Below are 20,583 nucleotides of genomic sequence, written 5' to 3'. Positions count from 1 at the left end.
GATGATGCAAAAGTCTAATTGTCTTGCCATTGCCAATTAGTGGTTTCATCATTTGTTCAGGGAAGTGTATATAAAGAGAGTTTTGGAGCTTTGTAACCAGATTAAAATATTCCCTCTCTACTGCTGTGAGCCCTGCTGTAACCTGTATGACCAAGTGTGTGAGTATGTTGGTGTAAATTTGTATTGCCATAAACTGTGTTATATTCTATCAGTAAAATACTTTATTTTTGTACCAAACAAAATAGACTCTGTCTTGAAGTTAATTTGGTCTTTGCTGACTTTCATAGTTAAGAACCGCTGCAACTCTGCTAGTTCACTGGTATAGTGAACAAAAGGGTTTATAAATAATATAACCCTCAAGAGGTTATGGCCCAGTAACAGTCTGGACATAATTCTAGTTCTTAACAGAGAAACAGTAGGACCTGATAAGACAGAGAAGCCGTGCGTTGACTAATTGCCCTGGAGCGTTGCTTTTTCTAAAGAACGTTGGGATTTAGACAAAGGAAGAGGCTTTTTTGTAAAGCTTTTTGTCTTGCAAAGTCACACGCTGTCTGATAGAAGGCTATTTTTGAATTTGAAAAGGGATTCTGAGGTTGTTAAGCCGGTCAGTTCCCAAAAAGGAAATTCAAATAACAAAAGGGTTGAAAAAACAACCAATTAGCAGTTATGGCACTTCAAATAGGAATGAATACACAAATGGAATGCTTAATGAAGGATGCCAAAGCAGATCCCAAGCTTTGGGGTGAAGCTTTTATGGCTGCAAACTATCTGTGCAACAGAACGTGGTCTTCAGCCATTAACAATATTCCTTTTTTCTTAATTTTTGGCAAAAATCCTAGTTTAAAACACATCAGAATCTGGGGATCCTATGCAATTGTGAATATTCCTTTAGCTCAAAGGAGACAGCTAGGACCCAGGGGAGTCAAAATGATGTTTGTTGGTTATGAAAATGATAGAAAAGCAACGTTGGAATGTTGATGATTGGAAGTAAGCCAAAATCATGGAAGTTCCAAGAAGCAAGAGTTGTGTGGCGAATTACAAAAAGGCTAAGTATGGTGCTGGTGAGTGGTAAAGTTACTTGACTGATCCAGCAATAAAGGACCTCAAAATCCATGTTGCAAAGCCTGTAACTGTGTTCTGTGATTCCCAAGCAGCAATTGCATTGGCGAATTCAGAAATCCTAAAGATAAAGTCTAAACACATAGCTATCAAGTTTCATAATGTCAAAGAACACATAGCTAGTGGAACATTGAAGTTAGCCTACTGTGAGTCCCAGAATAATTTGGCAGACGTCTTTACAAAACCGTTAGGAGCCATCAAACATTGGGAGATTTGTGAAACGTTAGGTTTCAGGCAGCGCTAAAAATGTGATTAACTGTACAAATGTTGTAACGTGGTGAAATAGTGGAAAACCCAAAAAGAAGGGGTGTTGGGAGTCCTGAATTAGGACTGGTTTTTTGTGATTTCCATATCTTTGTACAAGCCTGCAAAACCTGGAAGAAACTGAAGACTCAGCATCAGTCAATCAGCTTAAAGGTCAAGTTTGCAGGTGGACTTTATTGAATTATTGGGATGATGCAAAAGTCTAATTGTCTTGCCATTGCCAATTAGTGGTTTCATCATTTGTTCAGGGAAGTGTATATAAAGAGAGTTTTGGAGCTTTGTAACCAGATTAAAATATTCCCTCTCTACTGCTGTGAGCCCTGCTGTAACCTGTATGACCAAGTGTGTGAGTATGTTGGTGTAAATTTGTATTGCCATAAACTGTGTTATATTCTATCAGTAAAATACTTTATTTTTGTACCAAACAAAATAGACTCTGTCTTGAAGTTAATTTGGTCTTTGCTGACTTTCATAGTTAAGAACCGCTGCAACTCTGCTAGTTCACTGGTATAGTGAACAAAAGGGTTTATAAATAATATAACCCTCAAGAATTGCTTGGCGCTGACACGTCCTTCACCGGGGGATGGATCTCGTGCCCAGCCTCTTGCTTCGGCGGCGGGTGTGGCGCATGTTCTTCCACGTGTTCCCAGTGCAGAAGCAAGAGGCTGCGGAAAGGTCTCCTCGCATATCAGGGCACAAGATCCATCCACTGGTGAAGGATGTGTCAGTGCCTGTGGCGCCCCTCTTACCTGTCCCTCTGCGGCTGCCACAGCGAGAACCAGCAGGCTCATTGTGGCGGCGGAGACATACCACCTCCTGGAATCAGTGCGCCACCTCTGCTGTCGCTCCAGAAATGGCCGCGGCGCATCTATGCATGCTGCATCTCTCCTACGCTCCACCCTATGGAATGGCAGCGTCCTGAGAAGGTAAGCAGGAACCAGTGTCGCCATTCAGTGGGGAGGGGAGAGACAACTACTCAACGGAGTGTGAATACTCTACTCCATGGAGCACTACTTCCGTGTTGCCCAAGTGCAGAATGCAAATAGTCATCCGTGGATTGAACTATTCGCACTTCGTTGACTAAAGTGTCGTCTGAATGCCCCCAATGTATCTCACCAATGCTTTAATAGCTTCACTGACTCTCAGTCTGGTTCTGAGCACAATTCAAATTACTGCCACTTACCTTTTGTTATACCTATGTGGCTTGGTACCTGGGTAGTTAAAGGAGCACTTGGGTACCATAGTTATCCAAAGAGAAGCCTTGGCACCCCATTTTGGAACACTCTCCCCAAGGAGGCTCAATTGGCACTTTCTTTGTGGTCTTCTGTCGTTATCAGCCAAAGACATTTTTTATTTTCCCAGCCTTTTACTCTCTTGACAAAATTGTTTTAGTGCTCCCATTCACTATTGGTTGTCTATGTTTAGTTTTTATCATCTTTTTGTAAACCATCCTGGAAAACTTTCCCACTGAAGAGTGAGATATACATTTATAAACTGTTGTACAGGTACATTAATCAGGAAGACACAATTGGTCTTCATGTTGTGTAGCTGTAGCATGTGAACAAGCTCAGAACATCTTTGCTTATTCAAATCTATGACTAAGTATTACTGAACAATGTACAAGAATAAAACATTGTTCTAGAATGAAATATGAGGTGGGGCCTTACTGACTGTGGTCACTACACCTGAGAGCCAAACTAAACGTGACAGAAATAGAGTCATGTGTAGAATTACCCTGCTGTCAAACCCTTATAAAGGAATAGCATGGGGAACTTTTCAAATACAGGATGGGTGCAAAGGGAGAACTGGGACTCCTTTTCCCTTAAAATTGATTTTTTTTTACAGCTACTACTTAGTCATGATTAAAAAGTCTGCTTCATGAGGAGAAAAGAATGGGAAAAGTTGCTTGAGGTAGAAAAGCATATGAGGGGTGCCATCACTTCTCTTTTATATGGCATTGCTGTCATGTCTAGTACCTGAATAACGATCTGCTCTTTATGCACTTTTCTTGATGAACAGTAGCTAATAAGCCTTTACAACTTGCCAAGGAATAACTGTTCACTCTATGAGCGAGTTCATTTGTGAAACTTTGCTATAGAAGCATGCTGTATGCAAATACATGTAACACTAGCTCTACAGCATTTCTTCTATGAAAAGCTGCTTTGAAAGGGGGTCATAACATTTTTCTTGCTTCAAATCACTCCTCCCCCTCTCCTCCAGCTTTTCTTCTTTGAGGTTTCAGGTACATTTTTTTTAAAAAAAACAGCCTAAAGGTTTCTTGGGCTGCTTTGCATGCATTTGTATGAGGTTTATCCACAGGGAACATATGCATTTCTTTCCAGCAGCAACTGTTCCTTTCTGGAACTTAGAAGCATTACACACTTCTGGTGGATAGCTTTTCATTTTGGAACTACAGGTGCAATAAAGAGGCATAAAGATGTGTAGTTTGAAGTTACAGTCATGGGTTGGGGGAGGAGAGACCTGTGGAATATCCTTTGGGATATTCCAGGCCCCCTGCCTGAATGTTCATCTAAAAAACAACAGCCACTGTATCTTTTACTTAAGGAACTTTATCACATCAGTGTTATACTGTGCAATCACTGCGAATTGTGTGCAAAGGACTCCAAAGTTTTCTAGTTTATAATCTGCTTTTGTTGTGAAGTACTCTGAAGTTTTCCAGTTTATAATCTGCTTTGATTGTGCTATAAAGGGGAAAGAATCAAGGTATTTTGCTAGTAGTTTTCGAGCGAAACATTTGTTGTTTTCCGAGTGGCCGCTGGGATTTGATATGTTTAAAGAAAATTAAACAAATGCTTACATCTGCGTAAGCTTTAAAGATAAAGACATCAAAATTGGCACAGTAATAGATATTAACGAGAGCTTTAAGCATACCAAATTTGAATCGGATTGGGTCATCCGTTGATTTTTTATGATTTTTTTACATTTCCCCCCTTAAACCCTTTGCAAAGGATCTTAGGAGCGCTGCCGCCGGGGGTGTGATTTAGCAACAACAGCAACAACAACAACAACGCCAGTTTAGCGCTGTAGGGGATAATTCGAGGGAAACAGGTACGTGGGATGAAGCTTAAGGAGATAAAATACAACGTCTTGGCAATATTCTACCCAATTGCTTCATGGAAGGTAAAATTGCTCCTCTTTTCCAGTGATCAGGCTCATGAGTGCAAAGGCACTTGAATGATGGACAGATACTTGACACTTATTATATGCAGATTAGAGGATTGTTGCATGCATCTGGTGGTGCACAAGTGAAGGAGTTAGTCATTCAAAATTGTGTATGGTCTCTTTCTTTTCTTTTCTTTTAGGCGCTCTCAAATGATGATGAAGCCCTTATTAACAAAAAGTTACCTAAAGAACTTCTCTTAAGGTAATTCTAGGCAGCATGTTTATAGTTTTAAACCAATTGTATTGCTAGAATAAATTTTCTTGGATTTAAGTTTGAGAGAATAGTTAAAATATGCCTATTTTTAATGGCATTTGTTGTAAAATGTGTCAATATGCAGTTTAGGGACAACTTGTTCAGTGCATTATCAATACAACAGGAAAGCAATAGATTTCACATTGATAGTAATGAGGAATTATCTGTTATACTTAGCTATTTTTGTGAAAAACCCAAGCTTTAGAAAGTTGCGGGATACATATAGGCTATTTTATGTATACTGTGAGATGGGAATGGGAGAGAATTCTTGATGAGCAAATTCACCTAAGATCTAACAGAGAACTGACTTCTCTTGTCAATTCAGAGCTGAAACTGACTTGACTTGATGCAGGAGATCCATGATTGGCTTTGACTTTTCTCTCTCCCTTAAACTTTAAAGCAGCTGCAGGGAAGTGAGAGAAATTCTGATCAGAGAATTAACGGCACAAGAGGCAGGGGATTTAATATGTTTACCGTTTTCTTGATCTACCTCAGGGGTGGTTAATGTTGGAAGGTCTGGGGGCCATCTTTGCTCCCTATTCTCTCCCACCCCCACAGTCTGCTGGGTGACACAAAAATGCAGCTATGGATCCTGGGGTCTGCATTGGGTGGTGGCAGGTCCATGTTTTACCCACGCGAATCTAAATCGTCTCCAAGTTGATATTATCCCCACAAACAGTGCTGTTTGATGAGTAGAAGCTTATTATGACAGACACCATAGTCATGTCCCTGCTAAACTATAAAGCAAAAAAGTAAATTTCATAATGGATCCTTGTCCCTTTTGAAGCTGGAAGGGAAGGAATAGTAGCCAGCTGTGCCAGAGGGTGATTAATGTCTCTTTGCAAGAGGGAGTAGTCCTTCAGCAGTGAGACCACTCCTGAAGAAATCCTCTCTGGATAGTAGGATCTTAACTTTAGGCCGGTGCCCTGGGCAAGGTCCTTGAGCAGGTGTTTGCCAACCAGTTCCAGTTGCTCTTGGATGAGACCAATTATCTGGATCCATTTTAATAATGGTTCAGGCCAGGTTTGGCATGGAGAAACAGCCTTGGTTGCCCTGTAAGATGGCCTATATCTGGAGAGAGATAGGGAGTGTGACCCTGTTTATTCTCCTTGATATCGTGTTGCCTTTTGATACCATTGACCATGGTATTCTTCTGGGGTGACTGTTTGACCTAGGAGTGGTGGGTTACTGTGTTGCAGTGGTTCCATTCCTACTTGGATAGCCAACATGCAGAAGGTGGTGCTTGGGGAATATTGATTTGCCCCATGGATTCTCTGGGGTGCTCAGGCATCTGTTATGTCCCCAATGTTATTTCAAAACTACGTGAAACCATTGAGTGGGGTTGCCTGGAGTTTTGGAGGGTGCTGGCATCAATATGCTGATGACATGCAGCTCTATTTCTCCTTTTCATCTACATCAGGTCAGGATATGGATGTGCTAGATCAAAGCCTGGTTGCAACAATAGACTGGATAAGGGCTTTCAGGTGCCAAATTAAGATTGTCCTCTACTCCCAGGCATTTGGTGGCATATGGTGGGGTATTTTTGTCAGTTGTTTTTATCAGGTCCAGTATCTTACTGTAATTGTCTTTTAGCTGTTTTAAATTGTTTTTAAATTTTATATCTTAATGATTTTATATTACATTTTTATTATCAGTAGTTGTGACTTGTAATTTTTGTGAACCATCTGAAGAGCTTTGGCTATTGGGCAGTACAGAAATGAAATAATAATAATAATAATAATGGGAAAATACTCTTTGGCAAAGAATTTTATGCAGAGCCAGTGTAGTGTTTAAGAGTGTTGGACTAGGACTGCAGAGACCTGGGTTCTAATTTCCATTCAGCCATGAAGCTCAGTGAGTGACCTTGAGACAATCAGTATCTCTTAGCCTCAGCTATCCCATGCAGTTGTTGTGAGGCTGAAAGGTGGAGGAAGAACTATGTACGCCACCCTGAGCTCCATGGGGGAAGGCAGATAGATAGATAGATAGATAGATAGATAGATAAAATTGGCAGCTCTGAGTGATTAATGGTGTATTTAAAGGGTGTTTAGTAGGAAAAATTAGAATCTTAGGCTCAGTTCAGGCAACTCATTACTCTATGCAGTGGAAAAACTCCACTCAAATGTTGGGTTTTTAGTAGGTATAACTACACAACGTGTTCCTACTCCACCATTGTGTGACTGTGGGGTCCTGTGGAGTTGAGTATAAGGCAACGTTACGTTTGGCAGTTCCTCCTCCCCCAGCCCACCCCAGTCAGCCATTGCTGGAAAAAAAAACCACAATCCCGGCAGCTCTCCTAGAGCAGCACCCCCTCCTTTCGCTGCTCTTGCCAGAGAAGTCTGTAGGCAGTGGGAAAAGTCAACTCAACGGAAAACAACACGGAACCCTCCACACAACACAGTGGTTGTGCAGGAAATCCCTCTGCACAGCGTGGATATTCAGCATAGAATGTTTTCTAAAAACAACAACCCACAACCATGGGATGGAGTTTCCCCTCCAGACAACACATTTCGCAACAGTGGTATAAAAACTCCACTGTGGAGTTCTAAAACCACCATTGAGAAATGTGTTGTCTGAACTGAGCCCTAGATTTAGAATGAACCTTTGATTCGTCAGACACTCAAGAATCTCAGCTTTCAAAAGCGGAGTTCTGATTCATATATTGGTAATACTGTACTTCAAATCCCTAGATGATGGAACCCCCTCCTCCAGCAATTTCTTATAGATGTTAGATAGCATAGGAGACAGAGTGTAACCTTGTGGGGTCCCACAGCATAACTGTCATGGAGCTGAGCACTAATGCTACTCTCGGGAAACACATCTGTAGTTTTGCAGCAGGACCACTGGTGGCCTTCTAAACCAAACAGAACAATATAGCTGGGCAGAATGATCCTGACTTGCTCAAAGGTTTTCTTATCCTTAAATGCATAGGAATGGGAAGGACTGAAAGAGGATTTTGGCTAGGAACACCCTCATAGATTTATTCCATACAATCCAATGTATATCTTCTATGTATCTTTCTGTAATATACTCCACTGTGTAGCAATATATGCAAAGATGAATTTAGCTTTGAGCCCTAATCTGACCCAGCATATATAACAATTCATATGTTCTTATCTTGAGTTAATATGTTTACTATGTTAGACTGGATTATTGAAAATGATAGCTTTACTTTTTTCTCTTTACTCATAGAATATTTTCCTTCTTGGACATAATTACTTTGTGTCGATGCGCACAAGTTTCAAAGGTACTTCTAAGTGTTTTGTTTGTAATATTTATTCTATGAATAACAAAGAAGTCAATATAATTGTGTTTAATGTTTTTGGATTAAATTTCATAGTCTCAGCCCCTAACACTGATGGTAATTACAGGGATTTTTTCTTGAAGACAGGTCAGAAGCTCATTGTTACTAAAGAGGTCACATTTTCAAACACATGGTGTTTACTTTTCACATCTTTTTGTTATATATGTGCTCATAAGCATTTCATACTTACAGTTCCGTGGCCTGATTCAGATGAATGCTAACTATGAACATGATCCTTGGGCTTATGCATTCCCCTCTCTTACATCCATGAGTTTTCACTTTTGTTTTCAATTCACTACAGTTTAGCATTACACCCAAACCCTAAACTCTCTTTTTTCTTAATTATGATTAGGGAAACAAACCAACTTCATAAACTGTGGCATGAAATTGGCTTGTTTCCTTAAACCAGGGGTGGGCTGGTAGGTTGTCGGACTGCATGCAGCCTTCAGAGGCCAGCATTGCAGTTTACTGCGGGTGCCCAGTGCTGCCACCACTCCTCCCCACATTCCCCCTATGCCACTGTCACTAGGAATGAGGGCATGAAGGGAGAGGGAGAGTGTGTGTGCACAGCCCCCCAGTCACCTAGCTAACACCACAAGGAGCCCTCAGGGGTGATAAGGTTCCCCCACCCCTCTATAAGCCTTAATTAAGGCTATAAACAGTGTGTCTGAGTTCAGACATAACTAGGGTGACCATAGGAGGACAGGGCTGCTGTATCTTGAACAGTTGTGTAGAGAAGGGAATTTCAAAAGGTGTCATTTTTATGCCTGCAGCCCCTGGTGATAGTCCCTCTTCATCACATCAGTTAAAGCTACACTAGCTATACTAGAGTGACCAGATACAAATGAAGGCAGGGCTCCTGTAGCTTTAACTGTTATGATGAAGAGGGAATTTCACTAGGTGCTGCATGCATACAAATGACACCTGCTGAAATTCCCTTTTCTACACAACTGTTAAGGATCCAGGAGCCCTGTCCTTCTTTTCATATGATCACCCTGGACACAACACTGACAATTAGATAACAATGAAAGCAAAAGCTTTCAGTCTCTTTGTGGATGTACTGTAGGAGAAAAGGAGAGGGGAGCTCATGTACCCAAAGCTCATTCACATGTTTCTAACTATGTGAACCATAATTGGTGTTGTTGCATCTGAACAAGGCCTTTATATTTAATGGTCAAATGTTTGCAAACCATATTCCTAATATTTCAGTTTAGTGCTTCTGACTTATATAGATGTAGTGATGTGGGAGTAGGGGGAACAATAATAATGCTTAGCAATTATGCAGCACTTCAAGTATTAAATCAGGCTGCAATCCTATACCCACCTACCTGGGAGTAAGCCCTATTGAACTAAGTGGCTGGTTCACACAACACGCTAACCCATACTCAGTGGTTGAGTATGGGTTGTTGTTGAACTGTTTGTTTGTTGAACTGTTAGTTAGCATGTTGTCTGAACCCAGGATGTTTTCATCAGGGTCGCTTGTTAACTGCCCCAAACAATCCAAGGCTTCTTAAGGTAGCATGTTTGAGAAAAGATGTGGCATTCTTGACTTTCTTCAGAGAGAATTCCCTCTCTCTAATGCCTTTCTCACCCCTAAGCAGGAACCAGCTTGTCTCTCACACACCTGGTTTCGCTGCCACCATGACCTTTAATGCTCAGGCCCAACCTTTACTCAGTCCTCTATTTATGCCTTTATTATATATTTTGAGAGGAAGGCATTCAAAAGACTACAATAATTGTAAAAGTATTATAATGCATATATTGTTTATGTTTTTGTGTATTTTAGTCATGGAATGTCTTGGCCCTGGATGGAAGTAACTGGCAAAGAATAGACCTTTTTAACTTTCAGACAGATGTAGAGGTTAGTAATACTATAGTTCTTCAATATTATTAAAATAATATTCATACAATGTGAAACTAAATTTTTGAAAGACAGATATAATATAAATCTAGGTCCGTATCTAACATTTGTTGAGCTTGGATTTGAAACTACTTAATAGATTTCAAGAGTAGCAGGCAACTATTTGAAACCTCATCTGTCCTCTTACCCAGTACATCATCGAATTCATTCAGTTCATCACAAGTTACATGAACTATGGAAATGATTATCATGAAGAATGATTATTCTGAGTGCAGAATGTACACCATGGTCCGGCAGCTTTCTCAAAAAGTTGTCGATAGAGAGTTACATCTACAGCTAGGACATACTTTTCATTTCCAAACTCACTATTAATATCTATTTGAAATCAAAAAGCAATTTCCCATCAGCCTCCTCAACACTATCTATTGGGAGATAGGTTAGGGTTATTGTCATGCTTACAAACCATTGAGCCAAGTTTTTACTTCTTTACCAAAATCAGATTGCACACTAGTTGGATTGGTTGTCACATAACAAGCCAGAATTCTGGCTTATCAGGAATGAACAAATGTACTAATGCATGCTGCCGGATAAGCCTCTGCTTGGGTTCTCCTGCCAATGGTAGTGGCTAAACAAACCAGGAAAGTTCTATCCATGGTTTGTTTAACATTAAGTTTCTTCAAACAAGTCAGAATCTGAAACAAGCTGGTTTGTTCTTCACTCAGATTCAAGCTTGTTAAAAGAGCAACAAGCCAGGAATCCTGCTAGGAGGATGAGCCAAATATAGGCAATTGGATAGTGTGCACCAGCATGCTTGTTTGTTCTCAGTAGGAACCAGCTCATAGATTAAAATCATCTGCACCCCAGAAATCTTACAAGAACCACAGAGGCTAGGGTGTCGAAAATAATCTCCCGAGCCTGCATTCTCTGCCTCTTCGTAGTTTTAAGGCATTCTATTTATTTGTTCATAAAACACAGGTTTGGTTTTGTATTTTGTAAACAGAAATAAATGAGACTTTATATAAACATACTTTTACTCTGCTCACTTTTGTGCCACCATGACTTAAGGCTGCCACCACCACTATTTCTGCAGTGCTGCTTTCTCCTCTTTGCAGCAGTCAAGTACTTAAGAAAGAATAAATCTAACTTTAGCTGACTGAGTACTGCATGTGGTACATCAATCATTTTGCCTTGATGTTTTATGTACATTAGCTAACTATTCAGACCATCTATTTAATGCCATATAACCATTAATTTTCAATTTAATAGACCCATTAACAAAAGTTTTTCAGTACTTCTAAGGGATTCTGTTATGAGACAAATGAGACACACTGGATTATTACTCTATTTGTGTCAAGTTCTAAACCATATCACAAGAATTATAGGGACATAGGACATGATCCTTCCCTGCCTGCATGCAGAGGGATTCCCAGAGTTTTTTCCCTGCCCCTCACAGGCTGCATACACATGGACAAGCAGTGCAATGGGCCATTATGGGACATGGATGGTTTTGGCCTTTCCTCTCTGCTTTGGTCAAGTTATATGAGTTTCAAACAGGGTGAGCTTCATGTTGGAGAGGGCCCTTGGCAAAATGCCTTCTGGCGGTGCCCCCGCCGCCATGCAGTGGGCTTAGCAGGTGGTGTTGGCAGCATCAGTGGGCATCAACAACACTGTGATCTGCATCTGAGAGCCACTCACCAGTTGAATTTCTCACCGATCCCATGATGTAGCTTTGATCCAAGGCATTCTGGAAAATTAAAATGGTGCGCAGTTCACAGATCCAACCTTTCAAGAAGGGCCCAGGGCAGGTTTCATTTCATTTCATTTATTGCATTTCTATACAGCCCCATAGCTGAAGCTCTCTGGGCAGTTCACAAAAATTAAAAACCATTAACATTATACAAAGTCCAAAAAGAAAGGCATTTACATGAAACCATATAAATAGATAATAATACACACAGACAACATATATCTAAAAAAAATTGTTAAACCATCAGCCAATGATGATTCAATACCTAATTTAAAACTTATTTTATGATGCCAAATGCCTGAAAGAAGAGGTCACTTTTAACCTGGTGCTGAGAAGATAACAACGTTGGGGTCAGGTGGGCCTTGTCAGGGAGATCATTTCATAACTTGAGGGGCGGGGCACCCACTGCCGCCTCTCTCTTGTTGCCATCTTCCATTCCCTCAGAAGAGGCACCTGGAGAAGGGCCTTCACCGCTGAGCATAGGTATCAGCCATGTCCTGTGCCACAGGAATGTAGCTTTGGCAACTGCCCAAGGATACCAGGTATTGAAACTGGCTCTGGCTCTAGGCAGAGGTCAAACTGTAGAAATATTTTGAAATTATGGATAGATGAGGTTATGGGAAACATGCATAGACTTCCCCGGTAAGCAGTCTATATACCCCTGCCCATGGGAAGATGCAGAAACAGGATTCTGTACAGTTTTGGGTATCTTCCCTTGCATGGGTGTAGTGTGTAGGCATGCAGGGAACATGCCCATTTAATATTCCACTAAATACACAGAAACCATACCTCAAGCATTTTGGGGGGAAATTCCATCGCACTCATACAATACCCAAAATCATCTGTTTGGATTATTTTTAAGGTACACAAAGTGCATATTCCCTGTATCCACTATCTTTTGCTCAGTGTGACTTCCAAGCGTGTCTTTTGGTGACACTTCACACTAAGACTTCAGCTTGCTGGTAAGGGTAAGATTTCTCATTACATGAAATTTTAATGCTTAACATTTTTTTATGATGGATGAGACTATTAACATATTAATATGTGCCCAGTAACATATAGGCTGTGTTCAGGCATCACTTTAAGCCATGATGGGCTAATAAGCTACTTGCAGTAGCTTATTTTGAAAATAAGCTACTGTTATCCTCCATATGACTAGACAAATAAGCTACTGTATGTAGCTTATTAAGCTACTGTGTGTAATTTGACTCACACCCCCCCCCACACACACACACCCTGTCCTGCTGCAATCTTCCTGCCCAAGCAATGGGACTGTTTCACCTCTGAAGTGCTGGAAATTTTAGGATTGGGGCAAAACTCCCCAGTCAGGAGGCACTCAATCCACCATCAAACCCATGTGCAATAACTCACCAAGGAGGGAAAATCCCACTTGCTCCAAAAAGGGGTTTGCAGGATGGGGACCAAACTCCACACACAGCCTCTCCTAGTCGGGAGGAAACTTTTGTACTCAGTGCAGTGTTAGCACACACAACAATTATAGGAATGCAAAATTAAGGGGGTTGGAGATATGTGAATGTATTTGAGTAAGAAAAAGAGTGGTAGCACCAAAAGGACAAAAATCTGCTTTACAAAGTAGTTTGTTTTCTATTTCTTTTCTGTATTTCTTACAGTGTGCCACTGGAAATGGTGTTTTTTGGTTTCTTATTTTTGTTTTAATGAGAATATTTCAGTAAAAGTGTAACAAACAAAGGGGAGGCAAATATTCAAAAGCTATGCCCAGAAGTAGAAAGTGTATTGCTGAACATGGGACAGTCTAATTACAGATCTTATTTCAGAGGTTCAGTTGGGGCATGTTGCACCTAGTTCACATAGTATGACAACCGATTGTGAGTTCAGGTACTCTCAAGGAATTGTAGTGCGTGCCGGCTGCTATTCTGAATGTGCAATCCCAACAGGGTGTTGCTGTGGGTTGTTGTGTTGTGCGAATGGAGCTGGCAGGGTTTATTTGAGGGTTAAACAAACCTTGCATAACCTATAGTTTATTTTAGGATTAAACTTCAAATAACCCTGCCTGCAGGGTACACATGACATGATAAGGTACATATTCATAACCGCAGCTGGCACACACTGCAGCTCCTTGAGGGTAAATTAAGCCACAATGGGCTGTTGAGTTGTGCGAATTGGCCCAATGACTGCTCCGATGGAATCCACCTTACCTTCATCAGATCTATAAGGTTCAATAGAATTCTCTTTCTCCTTTTCCCCTGATATGTTCATGCATGCAAAGCACCAGGGAAAACTAAGGAATGGGACGTTCGTGCAAACTGCCCATAACTCAATCCAGCCCCAGGAATGACTGTAAATCATAACTAATTGGGCATGTGACATTGGTTTGAGAGAGAGAGAGAAAACATGATTTTCTATCAAAATAATTGGACAGCTGCTTGGTCCCAACTTTGCAATCTTCTAGGCAATAGGAACAAACTCTGGTGCTTGGGAAAGCTGGAACACAAATAACCAGTTTACCTTAGCACTTCACTAGGACATATTTAAATTCAATGTATTTTATCATTATTATATGCATCCTCGCACTGAAGTTCAGAAATGGACAAAATAGCACTGTCAGCCACTCTGGCTAATTTTCCTTGCTGTGATCATGTGTACTGGCCCCTCCTGTTAACAGAAGGCAGATCCTGGATCCAATGTCACATAAAAAATGCTAGACCTCAAAAGTCATCGGGGGTGGGTGGGGTTGTACCGGAAAGCACTTTGTAACGTAATGGACTAAATCCAGCACATAGTATACAAATTGTAGGCAGTTTGCTATGATGCAGTAACATTGCAATAGGAATTAACATCCTGCAACTAAACTCTAGGAGTATAGAAACCCAGAATAGAGTACATCAGTATTGGCGTGAAGGAGAGGTTGTGGCTTATACTGCCCCTGATTTAGCAAGTACTTTCTTTGTCACTGGGTTACCTTTAGTTTAGGAAAGCATTTCTACTATTGGAGCCTATCACCATTTGGGGAGGTAGCAATCACCCACAAGTTTTATATATTTCTACAAGTGACTGCTTGTTAAAAGTGATTATTTTGCTGAAGTTCCACATGGCTCTTTCCAGCATCCTTGATGGGAATCTGGCCATTAATTTAAAAAGTATTTGAACAGTCTTCAAAAAGAAAAGGAAAGAAGAGTTTTTTGTTTTTCTTGTCTGTTTTAGACATTTTACTCCCTGGCGTGGACTTCCTTTTGAAATTCATCTGGTTAGGTATAAAGTTGACATTTGTTTCATCTGTTTAAGGGCCGGGTGTTAGAAAATATTTCCAAAAGATGTGGTGGATTCCTGAGACAACTAAGTCTGAGAGGCTGTCTTGGCGTTGGAGACTCTTCTTTGAAGTAAGTAGTATTTAAAATATTAGCATAGTTGTGCATTTTCTTGTTTGGATGATACATATTACATATGTGAAAATCACTTTCTCTCTCCCTCTCTCAAAATCTTAGCATGATAGAAATGTAACCGTGATAGAAGGGCAGAAGTAGCAACATGTATCAGAGGGAGCAGAACACACTGTTTTCCCCTGGCATTTGACCCGCTCTGGACTATAAGTGCAACTGAGCTGATGAAAATGCCAGTGCAGCTTTGCTCTGATCCCAGTGTGGGTTAATAGCTGGGGTAAGGGAGTCTGCATTACTGACCAGAATTATCTAGTCTGGCCTTCCCCAACGTGCTATCTCCCAGATGTTTTGAACTACAACTCCCAGCATTCCTGACCATTGACCTTGTTGGTTGGGGCTGATGGGAGTTGGTCCAAAATATCAGCAAGACACCAGGTTGAGGAAGGCTGATGCAACCATATGACTACTACTGATGGTTCCTGGTCAGGAGTTTGTTGCGACGACAGGATGGACTAGTCTCCAGTCCATAGTTGTAGAATAAGATACCACAGGTTTTCAGATCCTGAGTGGAGGCTATTGAAACCAGTTCTTTTTGCTACAGCAACATCACTGGAAAAAGTACTGTGGCATCACCAGCCTCTGTGACATCTACTTAAACTTCTCCTTTGCTACCACCACCCTATTCTTTATCTTTTAAAAAGAATGAGGGAACAATAAACCTTTTTGAAAAATAATTATTTGTGTGTAAGGGTGCATGTGTGTTGTCCAACGGAAGCAACACATATGACTAAACAGACGTGGTTGAAATAACAAAATAAGAATGAAGTTTATTCATAAGTAAAAGGTTTTAAAAGACACTTTCAGTTTGTTCTAAGTTGCACATATAAATCTACCTCCTTCCACCTCCCAGGGAATATCAACCACCTCCAAATCCTATAACCCCCCACTTTCCTAATCCTATCCTGATGCAAGCCTCTACTAAACCTAACTCAATCCTACTCTCACTAACTCCCTAACCCCCTCTCACTCTCAAAATAACTGCCAAACTGTCTCTCACTTCCCCTTACTCTCTCTCTTTCTCTCTCCATTTTGAATCAACCAATCAATCAGACAACACCATTCACACTGCTCACCATTCTAACTCCCCCCTCTCACTTCTTACCATTTCCTGAAAAGAAAATTTCCACAGCAAATCCAAACCTTAAACCACACACTTAAATATACACATACAAACAATAAGACAAAATACAATTTTGTCACAAGCAAAGTGGTAGAGCTGTGCTATTTCTGAATGCCATTGTCTCAGGTCCATGTGATACCAGGAACCATCAACACAGCACCTTCTGGAGCTGTTGGACCACAGGGTTGTGGATCGGACCCTTAAAACCTGATGCTATGCAGCGTTAGGTATGTTTAAGACCATTTTTTTCCACTCCTCATAGCTTCAGCCTGAAAATCATTGGATGCATGTTGGAACTTCTTATCATAATTAACTTACTTTGATTGCTTGGGGAATTTTGGGAGAACAGAAGCACACAGACGTCTCCTTCATAAGATTTCATAGTAATTAAAGGAACAGACATGAAATTAATAAGTTGCAGATCAGAAAATAGATTTTAAGAGTTTAAAGGCCGTAACAGAACCTGAGTTATTTTTCAGGGGCAGCCAAGTGTGTGATGATGATTTGTGAAATGCTAAATAGAAATGCCTGGGGTGTGCAAATTGCTAAATAAAAACTTGTTTTGCTTAATTGGGCTATTTGATTTTATTGCCTTTTGCAGAACATTTGCACAGAACTGTAGAAATATTGAACATTTGAACCTTAATGGATGCACAAAAATCACTGATAGGTAAGTGGACGGTATTTGATGTAACAACTCTTTTTTTAAAAAAAAATTGAACCAAATACATTTTTAGTATGTCTCTCTCTTTCTTCACAGCACTTGTTACAGCCTTAGCAAATTCTGCCCTAGGCTAAAACATCTGGATCTGACATCTTGTATTTCCATCACAAACATCTCTTTGAGGAGTCTAAGGTAAAATAATTTGTTTGTTTTTTCAACATAAGCAGAAATGATTGAGTTCATATCTTGATATTGATTGGTCCTGGCTATTCCTAGTATTGCTGGTGTTTAAATCATTATGGAAGCATGTGGTCTTTTTCTCAAGCTTTTTTTTGGTATGGGATAGTAGTTACTTATAATGGTTGGATCCCACACTGTTATTCCACTGACAGAAGCAGTTCTGTCAGTGGAACCATGAGGGGAACAATTTCCCCTCCCACATACAGCCTCCTGTAACTCTCAAAATCTGCCCTGGAGGGCTGGGAAACTGTCTGGAGCAGATTTTAGTGCAGTGCAGAGGACTACAGGATGGAGGAGAGAGGAGGAAACGTCCGGTGACGCTAGTGAATTTCTGCTAGTGCTGCACTGCAGTCAACCCACGCTTATTAAGATGATTTTATTCTGGATTTGCCACTGTAATAACTATTCAACATGTTTTGTTTTCTTAATTGATACAGTGAGGGATGCCAAAATCTGGAATTCTTGAATCTTTCCTGGTGTGATCAAATTACAAAAGATGGTATTGAAGCACTGGTGAAAGGGTGTAATGGACTAAAGGCACTATTTCTCAGAGGATGTACACAGGTACAAACCTGCTGAGGTACCAAGTTGAATTGTAAGGGTTAGTTTATATGGGATATTTGGAAAACTTTGTTGAAATTAGAAAATATAATTTAGTTACTGCAGTGCCCATGTCTGCTTCTGGTAATTTGTTTTCTGTTCATTGATACAGCTAGTAGATGACGCACTTCACCATATTGAGACTCACTGCCATGAGCTTGTTATTTTAAACCTGCAGTCATGTATGGTAAGTACTTCTCTTTAATAACACCTTTCAGCTTTAAATCCTAAGTACTGCTGATTCAGGAAATGATACAATTGACTATGCACCGAAACATTGAAGTGGAAAAACAGTGCTGAAAATACAATGTACATTGATGGTGCTATATAAATAAATAATAATAATAATAGTTCAGAAGTGCCACATGGAGTGTGCTGCAGAAAGGCTTAAAACCAACTGCATCTTTAGTGGAATTTGTTTTGCACATTTAGACTGCATTTCTAAGCACACTTACCTTGGAGTAAGTCTATTGAGTGCAGTGGGACTTCTTCCTGATTAAACACGCATAGGATTATACTGTTAATTTTCATTGAATAGCATAATCAGAACTTCAAACAGGGTTCAGCTTGTAGAATGGGGTTTTCCCACTGTAGCTGCTCTTGTGGATTGGAGGACTGTTAGAAAAAGTTGGGATGTGACAGGAGACCTGTAGGGGAGATTCAATGTATTCATTTATTACAATTATTTTATTTATTACAATTATAGCCCATCATTTTTCGTCCTTAAGGAACTCGCAACAACAACCCTGTGCAGTAGGTTGGGCTGAGAGTCTGCGACTGCCCAAAGTCACCCAGTGAGCTTCCATGGCCGAGTTGGGACTAGAACCCACATCTCACGATTCCCAGTCCAATATTCTAACCACTACACCACGCTGGGACTCATTTATATCCCATTTGTCAGGATAAAATCCTACCAAGGCAGCTTACAAGTAAAATACCAATACATTAATAAAAACAATTACAAAACAATGTTTCACAATAAGAATGTTTAATAAAAACAATTATAATAATGTTTAACAATGCCTTGCCCCAAATGAAAGTTTCTTCCTCTCGTACAAGCAGCTGTTTGGATCCAATCCATGAGTGTTCAAAGATAATAATTTTGTGCCACTTGCACAAGGTACCTCTGCCAGATTTTGGGCAACTTCCTTCTTCTCGTCACAGCCCCTCAAATCATTCCAGCATGTCCCCCAGCCCTTAAGAGCAGCCTTTTCGGTGGCTTAGTAGGCTGCATTGGGGAGGAGGTAGGAAATGTGCTCTGTGAGCTTTCTTCTGCTCATGGTTCTTGGAATCCAACACATCATTTCACTTTTTTAAAAAAACTGGTAATGAACCTCATAGGAGCATAAAAAGTTGCCTTATACTGAGTCAGACCATTGGTCCATCTAGCCCAATATTGTCTTGTCAACACGGACTGGCAGCGGCTCTCTAGGGTTTCAGGCAGGAGTTTTTCCAGCCCTACCTGGAGATGCCAGGAATCGAACCTGGGACCTTCTGCAGGATAGACGACTGTTGGATTGAAACATTTCCGTGCTTCTTTGTTTTTGTAGTAAACAAATGTTGAGATGAATTGCATTTTCTGTTAATGTGTCCCATGACAATTGTTACATTTTCACTGTAAAATGTTGTAGAATATGTATTTCCGAAATATATTGCTCAAGCAACTCATTCTACACTCTTTTTTTAACATTATCCTTAATGAGTACCTTGATGGACAGGACAGTATGGGACTGTTAGATGGAAAAAGCGCTGACCTAGGATTGAATGAAAGATATAAGCAAACATTACTTTTACTCTGAGAGAGTTTAAATTGTTAGGCTTCACCATTTTTTGGTAATACTGATAACAATTACACAAGCTTAGTATTTCTAAATCTAAACACCTCTAATGAATAGCAACATTTCAGTGTTTACAGAAGCCTTAGCAATGCATTCAGAATTTTGAAAAAGTAAGCATGCAACAAATTTGGAGTTTGTCCCAGTTGTCCACATTTAAACTGTGCCAGTTTATGAATAAAATAAACGAAATCTTCAAAGTTCCTGATTTTAATGTAAAGTATCAAAGAGGGGGTAATCAGTCCCAGGGCAAAGATATTTAATTTATTTTATACATTTATATACCACCTTTTGGGATAACATCTGTCAGGATTCCAAGCCCTCACATTGCAATGTGAGGTAACATACACTCGCTGTGCAATCCACAAAGTCTTTATTAAGTGTAAAACATGTCTTCACCCCTGTGAAGGTGAGGAGCTGTCCTCTAAGCCTCATTAGCCAAACAAAGCAAGGCAGTTGCCTATCAACTAAATGGATGGTTTCCCGCTGTGCTTGGCAGGCTTTTACTGGACTCCTCATTTGAGGGGAGGGTCCTCTTGACCCAACTTCTGAAATGCAGCCAGTCTGGTTTCCACCTCCCAACTCTGCCCACTTAACCCTATGGTGGACTCTGGGATGTGTCAATTCCAGTGCCCCCTCCAACAAAGGCCAAGTTCCCATGAAGGGGGGAGGGGGAAGACGGTCTCTAACCTGGGCCTCCTGTTCAATAAGCTTCTGGGAAGATTCCTTCCTTACTCCGAGAGAGTCTTGGCCAATTTCCTCACCCGCTCTTTGTCTTACTGAGCTTCTTCTAGTTCTGCCTCCAAGTCTGACTCAGAATCTGAAACCAAACGAGGGAGCCTGGGCCCTATCTTGACAACATCTTACAAGGCAACCTATAAAAAAATTAAACAATAAAATATCACATGACCCTTTTTCCACTGGTCATTTTGCTGCTTGATCTTATATGCTTCTTGGCAAGGAAAAAAGGATAA

The 20,583-nt window shown here is 40.5% G+C and overlaps 1 protein-coding gene across 1 annotated transcript in view; it reads left to right on the top strand.

Moving 5' to 3' along the window:
- The first annotated feature begins 2,102 nt into the window (after window positions 1-2,102).
- The window catches only part of FBXL2 (F-box and leucine rich repeat protein 2), a 31,505-nt gene continuing 13,024 nt past the window's right edge, over window positions 2,103-20,583 (top strand). Inside the window, exons 1-9 of the mRNA XM_063123777.1 lie at window positions 2,103-2,309; window positions 4,707-4,768; window positions 8,012-8,066; window positions 9,910-9,984; window positions 14,996-15,090; window positions 16,872-16,940; window positions 17,031-17,126; window positions 17,612-17,738; window positions 17,887-17,961. Coding sequence (XP_062979847.1) covers window positions 2,103-2,309; window positions 4,707-4,768; window positions 8,012-8,066; window positions 9,910-9,984; window positions 14,996-15,090; window positions 16,872-16,940; window positions 17,031-17,126; window positions 17,612-17,738; window positions 17,887-17,961 — 861 coding nt within the window. The remainder of the gene's footprint in view (window positions 2,310-4,706; window positions 4,769-8,011; window positions 8,067-9,909; window positions 9,985-14,995; window positions 15,091-16,871; window positions 16,941-17,030; window positions 17,127-17,611; window positions 17,739-17,886; window positions 17,962-20,583) is intronic.

The sequence above is a fragment of the Elgaria multicarinata genome, chromosome 1 (assembly GCF_023053635.1).
Source record: "Elgaria multicarinata webbii isolate HBS135686 ecotype San Diego chromosome 1, rElgMul1.1.pri, whole genome shotgun sequence".
In the NCBI taxonomy this organism is placed as follows: Eukaryota; Metazoa; Chordata; class Lepidosauria; order Squamata; family Anguidae; genus Elgaria; species Elgaria multicarinata.
This window is presented reverse-complemented; position numbering and strand designations above follow the sequence as displayed.